The sequence below is a fragment of the Euphorbia lathyris genome, chromosome 9 (assembly GCF_963576675.1).
Source record: "Euphorbia lathyris chromosome 9, ddEupLath1.1, whole genome shotgun sequence".
Lineage (NCBI taxonomy): Eukaryota > Viridiplantae > Streptophyta > Magnoliopsida > Malpighiales > Euphorbiaceae > Euphorbia > Euphorbia lathyris.
In genome coordinates this window covers 48,327,490-48,338,993 of record NC_088918.1, presented here as the reverse complement: position 1 = coordinate 48,338,993, position 11,504 = coordinate 48,327,490, and the positions used below count along the sequence as shown (strand labels likewise).

At 33.5% G+C, this 11,504-nt stretch overlaps 1 protein-coding gene across 1 annotated transcript; it reads right to left on the bottom strand.

Annotated features, from left to right (window-relative positions):
* Nucleotides 1-6,285: 6,285 nt before the first annotated feature.
* On the bottom strand, nucleotides 6,286-10,766 carry LOC136205992 (PHD finger protein ALFIN-LIKE 1-like). The gene is made up of 5 exons (XM_065996875.1): nucleotides 10,520-10,766; nucleotides 10,394-10,426; nucleotides 9,626-9,848; nucleotides 6,940-7,060; nucleotides 6,286-6,674 (listed from the first exon to the last, which is right to left on the bottom strand). The coding sequence occupies exons 1-5, from the start codon at nucleotides 10,608-10,610 to the stop codon at nucleotides 6,423-6,425; spliced, it is 720 nt and encodes a 239-aa protein (XP_065852947.1). The 5' UTR covers nucleotides 10,611-10,766; the 3' UTR covers nucleotides 6,286-6,422.
* Between the last annotated feature and the right edge of the window lie 738 nt (nucleotides 10,767-11,504).

Genomic DNA, 11,504 nt, shown 5'->3' with positions numbered 1-11,504 from the left:
AGAAATTACAATAGATAGTAGAAAGGCAGGACTCGCAGGCCCTATTTCAAAAATACCAAAAGACTAAAAGAGGGTCCAAATATGTCCATAACTCCAAACATGCATAGACTCAATTAAATAAATTTAATTGGTTGATTACATAACTATTTTATGTAATATTTAGGTTAATCACATTAACTTATTAAATTAACTTTCATCCAATTTTACTTCTAATAGTTTCGTATCTTTATATTAATCCTTAGATTAATATAACTATACAAAACATCAATTATGCACGTCCCAATTATTTTGATTTCAATTCATTTAACATTTTGATTTACAAATTAGTAAAACAAACTTTTAAACAAATTTTAATTCGATAATTAAAATAGAAAACTATCAATTTCTGAAACATATATATTCAAATATATATAAAAACCGATTTTAAACAATTTAAAATTCAGGTGGGTCTTGGGCCGGGCCCGAGGGTGGGCTGCTGCCGATTGGCAGCAGCCCTAGGACGGCTGAACCGCCGCTGCCTTGCGGCAGCGGCGGCCAGTCGCGCCGCGAGGCGCGACTCGAGCTGCTGTCGCAATTTTTTTTTTTATAATAATTTTAAATATATATATATATATATCAGTTCTAAAACGGTTTTAAAACGATTTTCAGAAAATAGGAAAAACTACTATAGATTTCCGTTTTATCTTTAGAATTAATAAAACTGATTTTATCAACCTAACTATAAAACTAATAGATTTTGTTATGATGATTATCAACCAAAATAATTAGGAACATACGCATAATCTATTTTAATTAACAATTAATTAAAATTTATTTATCTTTAGAATTAATTAATCAAAACAATTTGTTAATTAATCCTAACTATAAATATTTATTCAATCCTATTGAAAAACTTCTAAATTTTCATATATGAAATAACGGATTTAACGATGTCTCTGATACCACTGTTGGAAATTAGGCTAAGGTATAGCAGCGGAAATATAAAAAATTTTAACCTATTTCCATTAACCCTAGGATCTGTTAATCGTTATTTCATATAAAGAGGGATAAGAAGAATTACCTTTTGATGATCAATCTACCGTTGTTAATGAAGTGCGCACAACTCTTCTCCGAGTTCCCAATCACGAAATAAAACACGGGAAGATTAAGTTAGAATCAACCGTTGAATAGCAACTAAAATAGATTGCCTCTAATTAATCAACACAAGATCAAGGATAAAAGAAATAGATGAAATCAATTGATCGAAAAGAAGCCGTAGAAAATCTCGTCCTCGAACTAGGGGTCGAAAATTCTCTTTCTTTCTTTAGGGTAGGTTTCGAAAATCACTAGCCTTGGATTAGGGTTCAAGCATTTCGAAAATCACATAGTGGTATTTATAATCTCTTGTATCTAATCCCTAGTTAGATAGAATTAGGTTACTGAATAGGAATTCAATTCGGAATAGAATTCCTAATTATTATCTCATTATATATCTAACATATTAAGGATAATAACAATAACCTTATTGGATAATAATAGGAGTATTATAATCTAATTAAAACTCCTAACTTATTTATCTCTTAATTAATTTAATTCACAATCCTAATCTAATTAGGATTGATTAAAATCAAATTAATTATTCATGTACCATACATGAATTTCGACCCCCCTATGGTCCATGGGCCTCATTGGGCTCAATTGGGCTTCCATCAATTAATTAACATTTATCTCTCTTTTAGGTTCCAAGTCTTATGTGTGACCCATTAGGTTCCTATTCTGGCCGTATGCAACTATTAAATTAATTTTCAAAGAATTATGTTTAATCTTTGCATAACGGAATGATGTACAGAGTATGTGATTAGCAAGTCCGTAATCATTCCCCCAGAGCCATAAGAAGACAGGTTGATTCTGTCGTTAATCTTTCCGTATTAGTTACAGTATAATTCGATCCTTTATCAACTACATCCTTGAACTGAATCTTATGACTATGGATGATGTCAAGTCACATATAGCGAGACGTTCGTTTTACTTGTACAGGTCGAGTCAACTCAAAAAGATAGGTTAAGTGAAATCTGTATTTCAAGTCTTAAGCTATCACCTTGCAAGGATTTAGAGTCGAGTCTTCCACAAGCGATCCTTGGATGTATCTCCCATTTATCGGGAGTGATAAATGCTCAATCCAATATATAACGATCCCGCAATCACTTCCTGTGATACCCAACGTCTACTGTTCACACCCCATAGTCATCTCTGTTAAGGATCGTGTTACACCAGAGTCAAAGCGTCACATTCCGTAATCCAGAATACCAATTAATATTCCTTTGAGTCTGAGGATTAGTTATACCTATTAATACCAATGAGATGAACAGGTGACAAGGATAGATCTACCCATCCTGTTATCTCAAATCGGATCCCCAATCCTAATGAACTACTTTTCATCGGATCCATGTAACTGTCCAGATATCTGTATATATGAAGCTTGTGAGATCAGCTTTCTGTCGGACAGAAGACATTGTTACATGCAAATCTCAACTGTGATATATCAATCCTAAACATATCACTTGACTTGGGGTGGTTTTAAGTTTATTAGTTTATTATAAAGTTTTGTCTTACTTCATGCTTGTATGAACACTTTATAATCACTTTAAAACAAACTTACGGATTTCCTTTTATTAGACTTTATTTAGTGCTTAAAAGGGATTGCTTTTATATAGTTATAAAACATATATCTCATTAAAACAAATGATATAAAGAACAATTCATTTATATTAAGTTTGTATCCTAGAACAATTGTCTATAGGACACTAAACCCCAACAAATTGTCTATAGGACACTAAAACCCCAACAAGTAGAAGTAAAAGGCGATAGAAGGGAAGGAAATACTCAACAGGATTTATACTGGTTCGACCTCTTGTCTATGTCCAGTCCTCAGGATACCTTCTCTTGAGCTTTAATCCACTAATAATCTCTTTCAGAGGTAGAGAACAAAAAGTTTTACAAAACAGCCTAAGTTTCAATGAAGTACCTTCCTCACTCAACACTCACACTAATTCACTCTTTGCTACTTATGACCGAAGTAAAAAATGACTACATATTACAACTGAAAGATTAGAATTTCTTCAGATGGAAAGTATTTTGAACTAATCTCTCTTCTAACAAGTACACAGATATGAACTTTGATTTATGTTTAGCTCTTTGCTTTGTTTTTTGCTTCTTACAATATATCTCGTATGTAGCTTTATGCGCTTGAATTGGTCTGTTTGACTTTGTTCTTGAGCTTTGCTTATACAAGCAAAGATTCAGACTAGTCATTTGAATCCAGAAGATATCCGTTGAGAAGAAACATCATCTATTCTCCTCTAGGATTTCTAGTTCTTCTGTCATATTGACAAATGGGGAAACTAGTTGTTTCTCACTTAGAAGATCGTTGACCGTTGAGAAGCTTCATCCAATGATCTTCTCTGGTTCTTCTGATCTTGCAAGCTGGAGTCTTTCTGATTTAGTATAGGCGGAGAGAGATGGGTTGTTTTCGCAGAGATGATTGTCTTCTGCAATTATCCATAATGGGCAAGTTTTGGGGAAGATGACATTATTGTCTTCTTCTGAATTATATGTGGGCTTTTGTCTTCTAATTCTAGGCTTGCTTTTATTTTTGGCCTTTAATTGATAACAATGCCTGCTTTTTATGTAGAAACAGCCTAATATGCCTTAAATAATTTTCAACACTTAAACAAGATTGTTAATTTATAAAGAAATATTTAATTCTTAATTTTATATAATTGAGGGATCTAATTCTTTCATATAATTTTTGTCATAATCAAAACTTCATCAAAATTGGATTTCAATATGAGTGACTTGGGGTTATTAGTAAGGTGGAAATCCAATATATGCAGACGCATTTTAAAGTCGTGAGACCTAAGATGTTAGATTTGGGGCAAAGCGGACAACGTCTACATAGTATTGGAACAGATTGTTACATTGAATTTCTTCTCCCCAATCACATACCTAGCCAAAATCCAATGTTAGTTCCCAACATTAATAGGACTTAGAAATTCCTCAACTTATGTTCACCTTTTTGCATACCTATAATCACAACCATGCATGAAGTCTGATACTACATTGGCAACACTTTGTTTTCCCATCAGTACATCATCAACCAACTCATTAAAATTTTTGTAAATTCCAATTTGATAGTGTCATTATAAACTCTTTCTTCCTCAAATGATAAAAAAAAAATACATTCATATGTTGGGAAAATCAATATCAAACAAAAATGAATAAACAAAAACATAATCGCATTGGCTTAAAGTGGATGAAAGTCATGCGCAACTGATTCAAAATCTTCCATTTCGTGATCTTTTTATTTTTATTTTAGATTTTTTGAATTATCGTTTTTGGAACTATTTTGGTCTCTGTATTTTAAAGTCAAATTAAGTTGAAGAATGTAGATTGTTGTCAGAACACATAGATCAAGTTAGAATGTAGAGATCAGAGTTCAAAATGTTGTTTATCCGCAATTTTTTCGAAAGTTTGTATGGATATGGAATTCTATTATAGAAGGAATATGATATGAATTTACTTAGTAAGCATTTATGTAGTGTTTGGTATTTTGGAAAATGCAGGAAAATGATATTTCAGAAATATTTGTTTTGGTTTTATGGTATTTTGCATATATCTGTATGTTTTGCATGTTTAGAATAAAAATGTTGTTTTCTAGTATTTGGGTGAAATCCCTTTCTTTCAAGTAATAAATTTCACTAATTAATCTCATTAATTGGTTGAAAGTTGATCAGACATCTTTTAAACGGTTTCTCTTTCAATTAAAAAAAATTTAGTATGTATATTAAAACTCGAACTCAAGAATTCTAGTTTAAATGACTTCAAATCTTTAACCACTCAAATTAACTTTAATCAATATATATATATATATATATATATATATATATATATATATATATATATATATATGATCCAATTTTTATATATTAGGCTTCTAATTTTCCGAGGTAAGATATTTAGATGTTAATTAATTATAGTAGTATACTCTCACCGTCTTTTTTTTATTATAGGTCGTTTTAGCCTTTTCAATTTGTTCATTTTTATATGTTGTTTTAAGAAAAAATGTCATTCAAAAGAGATGGAAAAATAAGCTAATTAAAAAAGCTCCTAAAACAAACTTTTTCAAAATTAGCTTTTTGGACCAATAAGCTCTTTCAAACCTCTCTTCACCAAACACCATTATTAGAGGTTTGACTAGTCAAAACCTCTAAATTGACTCACACCTCTAATTTTACCGCAAAAAAAGCTGTTTACCAAACAGGACCTAAGTATTAATGGAAATAATCTCAATTAAGCCGTAAAATTTAAGAAAATAGAAAAATTTTTCATAGAAAGTAAAAATTTAAGAGAGAAATATCAAGCGTAAATTAATCATTTTAATAATCTTAATAAGAAAATGGAGGGAATATATCATATGGAAGTGAATGAACCGTTAAAAATAGGGATAGGGTACCAAAATAGGTCTAAGGTTTTTGGGGAAGTATCAATTTAGGACTTCCCTAAAAACCTTAGACCTATTTTGGTAAACATTAAGCCTAAATTGGAAAAGATGAACTTTGGTATCCCCTATTTTGTTATCCCTATTTTTAACGGTTCATTCACTTCCATATAATATATTATATTTTGTAAACGTTAAGCCTAAATTAATATTATATTGTAAACGTTAAGCCTATATTGGTGCTATTTTGAACGTTGAGCCTAAATTAGTACTTCCCTAAAAACATTTGACCTATTTTGGTACCTTATCCCTTAAAAATATGTAAGATAATTTCATCTGTCTTATTTTAACCACTCATCTCCGTTTATTGGAAAAGATGAACCTTGTTATCCGCATTTAGTCATATTATATATTTCCCATTATAAACGATAAAAGATATCATACAAGCTTCTACATAAATTTATCCGAAATGGATATCTACAATTCACTGGTTTTAAGCAAAAAGTTAATTTTTAATTTTTATGCATTGGGTTTTAAAAATTAAGGACCGAGTATGTGTTTCCATTTGTCCATGAATATCCAAAGTGGTTTTGATGGTAATGATGCTGTTATGGTCTTCAAAAGCCCATGAAATGAAAATATCAAATAATACAGAAAAGAAACATCAAGTCTGCATCAGCATACAGCCAAGGTATCAGGTCTCTTGAAAAGGCACTTTTTTTTTTACTTGTGATTATGAAACAACAATAGACAAAATGACACAAACATTAAGTGGATAAATTACACAAACCTCCATTTTAAGAAAAGGATTAGTGGGAAAACAAAATAAACTTTAAACCTTTGGAGATATTTGTTATCAACAACCATTTCTTTAACACATACATTGGGATAAAGGTAAAAGTTTACTAATACTACTTTCACTGCCATCAGATCAGAACCACCAATGCTACTGTCTGTTCCTCTTCATGCTGCAAGATGGGCACTTGTATTGCTTGATACTCTCAGCCTTGGCAGGTGTTATCTTCACACATTTCCCGTGAAACCACCTCTCACAGATGTCACATCCGATCCAGAATTCATCTGCACTGTAACTTCCTCCACAGCTCCCACACAAAGTTTCACTATGTTCATCGTCGTCCTCCTCATAAATCTCTTCTGTAAGCTTCGGATTGCTCCTCACTTGACCATCACTTGATCTCTATAGACACAAGGAAAGCGGTCAGCAGCTAAGCAATAAGAAATGAAGTATGCATCTGATAAAGGATCGCAGTAATGATACATGAAAAAGAGGCAGGGATAAATTAGTGCTGTGCCAAATCTCATGTTTCAAAAGTTGGCTGACTTTCCGCACTCAACCAAAAGTAAATTATGGTTAGATTTATTTACGGGATGCCAACAACACAACGCTATTGTTTGATATATTGCAAGCAAGTCATTCTGAAATGAGTTTAGGTCTACCAAACCTTAATGCTGGCTCGTGGTTTGCTTCCACTATCTACACTGGGCTTTTCTTTCAGAGGCTTCCTTTCTGTGACAACTTCAAACACAGTGGGCATATCATTTATCATGCTAAATAGCCGTTTCCTGCCAATCAAAATATAAATTAGTTCTTAATGAGTAAATTCCATATTCAAGATAAAACCATGTTTACTGCAAAACAAAATTTTAAAAATGAATCAATGCTTAACTGAAAAACTAAATAAAGTAGAAATTCCCATGAGAAAAATTCGCCAATCATATAATCGATTTTTATAATCAGAAAACATTTCAATATCAAATAATTAAATGTTAGTCAGGTAAAAAATATTCGATGCCACAATGAAGGAAAAATTACAGTTTCACATAATTTTTTGCAACAACTTGCAGCCCTCTGACCCCCTACCCCATCAGACACAATGTATTGTACTGCATCTACCAGTTCAACCATTCAAATACGGATCCACCATAATTGGCAGTTAAAATGAGGCCTCGACGGATGGGAACTTTGTTTTCGCTGATAGTTCTCTTGCTTCGCTTTTCCTCGAGGTTAATTTCTATATAGCTTTGTCGAATATGGTAATCGGATCCATAAAGGCGTTGCAACAATCAAGTAAGAGGAATGACTGAAACATGGGCGTTCAAAAACATTTATCAAATTGCAGGCTCTAGACAAGGTCAGATCAGATGTAGACAAACTTCCCTTTACACTGCAGCGAAGCTGACCCATGGCTACCTATGATCTCCAGGTCAATAAGCTTCACTCGTAGGGTTTGAATTGGATGGAGGATTGAGAAGGGTTAGTAAAGGTTAATAATAATAACCTTTGTTTGGGAGAAGGATAATTAGGTGGCTGAGGGTATAGAAGGTTTATAAGAGGTTACAAACCCTCCAATTTTCTTCCAAATCTTAACCCCCTCCAAATTGGAGGATTTAGGAGGGTTAAGAATCCATGTTACAAAATTACCCTTATTTAATTTCTTTGATACCATGTTACAAAATTACCCTTATTTAATTTCTTTGATACCATTATCTCTCCTTTTTAACTCAAATCACAACCTCTCCTTCTCTCCTTTATAAAAGATGACATTTCAGTAATTTTATTACGGATAAGGATTAAAGCCGTAACGTATGAAATGGTGCAAATTTAACCCTAACGTGTCTAAGCAAGATCAATTTTAGCCCTACATTACCGAAAATTTGAAAAAACTGGTTTGACTGTCACATCAGACCGTCCAAACAAATTTGTCGATAAACTGGAGTAGTTTTGTACATTTTTTGTTGGTATTAATAACACGGTAAACATTTTAGACACTTTGACCAAAAAAATTGTGATTAACTTACATGGGGCAGACTTAGTTGTTAGCATTTTAAGAGGTTTTTTGTAACTGTGTTGGTAACACATTAAATATCTTAGACATAATTGATGTTTCAAAGGTCCAAATGTGACAGTTAAATAACAATCAAATCGACCTTTTCAAATTTTTGGTAACGCAAGGCTAAAATTGATCTTGTTTGAAAATGTTAACGTTAAATTTGGACTATTTTGTATGTTAGGGCTAAATTTGCACTTCACCAAAAACGTTAGGGTCAAATTTGGCCCTTCTCCCAATTTTATTATTTACCATTCCCTTATCCCTTTATCCTTCAAACCAAACAAGGCAAGGGTATTAACCCTTATGAACCTATACCTTCCTCCCATACAAGGGTAATGTCAATCCTCCATCCAATCAAATCCTTACTTTCCTACTCAAACAATTCTTTTCCCTTCGTAACCCTTCTTTATTAACCCCTCCCAACACTCCATCCAATCAAATCCTTAGAGTTGCATATTGGCCTATTAAATGAGAAACGAATACTTTAAGAAAATCGCTTTAGAAAATCATGCCAAAGAATAAAAATTATAATGGTAACAGAAATCAATTAACATAGTCCAGAAACCTTAGATAAGAAGGACCTTAGATAAGAAGGACGAAAACGTTCATCTTGCAGGGGCAGTTAAATCATATAACTTCTACAGCCAAATAGCACAGAATTTAGCTTCAGCATGCATATTTGGAGAAAGCAAGGAGCAAATATAGTTGGAGGAAACTTTATCCTATAGCTATAATAAGCAAAATCACAGCAAAGTATTTAGAGCTATAGAAAAATTGGTAACAAGCATTGAATGTATAAATCAATTTTCTTCATTCTTATATATCTAATATAGATACTGTTACACAACAATCAAGAAAAATCGAATAAGCTAAATCAAAACAAGAGACACAAATTTATGTGGTTCGGCCAATTCGAACTACATGGAGGAGAGAGATTCTATTATTTCTTGAGGGAAAAAGCTGATACTAGTACAATGAAGCCCCAAAATATATGTGACCAATTGGGTCTCTCCAATAAGAAAAATGGACCTGATACCTCTCATTTTTACTTAACAAATTTCAAGCTCCCATAAGTACAGGTTGGGTCACAATTCTAGTCGTCTCATTAAAAATCCAAGGCAACTCAATGAATATGATAAACAAACGTATATTCAGAGAACAATTCCAACATGCTTAAAGTCTAATTTAAAAGAAAACTTTAAGTAATAAACACAAATCAGAACCAAATAGTTCAGCAGAAGACCTGTAGAGACAAACAACTCAGTACCACCAATATTGAAAGTATTAAATAATTTACCTTTCATTCCGATTAAGACGAGCTCCGAAATAGAAAGCCACAGAAATCAACCATGAATCACTATGCACAGCAACCAGTGAAAGCCAGTCCTTTCTATCCATGCCATCTCTTGCAAAATTTATTCCAAGAGCTGGTTCAGGAAGCTCAGGTGGAACTTCTTCTGCTGGCAGATTTACTTCCCAAGTTTCATTTGGGTGCCCATAAAGGCACAAATTCTCCTTTTCTAATCCAGTTTAAAAATCAAAGTAAGATTGGAAACACATGCAATAGAAGCCAAAACACTAAAAAGTTTCATCTGTCAGAAAACAGAGAAAAAACTGTCTTACAAATCTATGGATATTCCAGTTCGCAAAACATCAAATAATCAATTCAAGTTTTCTACTTATTCTAATCACTCCACCTTCACTATATGAAGTTTCTGTTTCACAGAGGATAAAATATGTAAAACTGCATGATAAAGTCAAAATGCACATACATCAATAAAAAAATTTAAAAAAAAAAGGCAGTTCAATTCTTATCCTAACCTCCAACTAAATAAAAGCTAGGTAGTTATCTTTTTACTATATTCTCATTCATGCTTGAAAACAGCACTAAGCAGAGAGTGCATATAAGAGTTAAAGTTTGAAATTACTTTTGTCCCTCTTTTCCTTGTACTTCCTCGGGAAACAAACAGAATCTTGAATTGACTCCAAAGAGTAACATAATAACCGTAGCAAACATAATTAAAACAAAAGAAACCCGATCTATAGTTACACCATTGAACATTACCTGGATCGCAGAGTCCATAGAATTCATCCACATCTGAGAAGGGGAAAAAGAAATTTAAGAGACGGTGATATAGATAGAAAACAGAAGATAGAAAAAGAGAAAGAAGAGAAGAGAAGAGAAGGAAACCATTAGTTAAAGCACGAACAACGCCAGTTCTTCTAGCACTGTAATCTTTGAAGATCTCCTCCACGGTTCGGGGACTGGAGGCCATTTCCATGGCCAATTTAAAAAGATCAAACGAATAGGATAAAGGTATTTAGGTCTAATTGTGTAAATCAGACATATTTTGGAAGAAAAAGTGAATCAACGGGGATGGATCGGAAGAGAGACAGACAAGAGAAGAGAAGAGAAGAAAAAAGCAGAGCGAGAGTTGTAATATTGACGCCAATTAGCGGTAATTGCTACTGGCGCGCACTGTTTTACTGGTTTCAGAATCGCATTTCGTGGGCTTAGTAAAATTTTATTAATTAATCGCTGGAGTGTTGATGGCCAAAATGGGTGTAGTATTAGCAAATGCTTTCTGCCTCTTATCCTCCTTATTTTTTATTTTAACCCCTTTCGTTTTCTTTATTTTCGTTTCTACCCCAACAAAAGCTACCTGAACCCAACTTAAGGAAATATGTATATAAAAAGGGTGTTGTTAAACATAGCCTCCATTCCCCGCCTCTAGCCCCATTAAAGGACGAAAATACCCTTTGAACTTTTGGGATGGGAAATGGAGGATTTTTTTCTCTCCCGACACGCGGGCGTGAGATAATCATGCCTCACCAGGCGTGAGGCTATCACGTCCGCACCTATGTGGTGAGGCGTGATTATCTCACGCCTCACCTTGAGATGCGAGCTAGATGGAGTCGAGGTAGTGGTAGCAGCAGGAGTAGTAGAAGGCTCTGCTGTCTAAGATGGAAATGTGACTCGGGCATCGGATCTAAAGAGGACTCACCTTGTCAGCAAGCGGCTAAGTGAGGAAGCTTTAGACATTAAACCATTAGCTTCTTACAGGGAAGCAAGTACTGAAACTAACTTCTTCTTTATCGCTCAAGGTAAGGGCACTTTTTCTTTTCAATCGCCCATTCCGCAATCTCTAGTCTGTGTAACCAATCCTTTCCCAACT

What these genes read in the sequence shown, in the direction of transcription:
- LOC136205992 (XM_065996875.1), bottom strand. Translation starts at nt 10,610, where the DNA reads ATGGAAATGGCCTCCAGTCCCCGAACCGTGGAGGAGATCTTCAAAGAT. An exon ending in CTATGGACTCTGCGATCCAG is followed by an intron (nt 9,849 to 10,393) that starts GTAATGTTCAAT and finishes AAACTGGATTAG; the next exon opens with AAAAGGAGAATTTGTGCCTT. An exon ending in CGTCTTAATCGGAATGAAAG is followed by an intron (nt 7,061 to 9,625) that starts GTAAATTATTTA and finishes TTTGATTGGCAG; the next exon opens with GAAACGGCTATTTAGCATGA.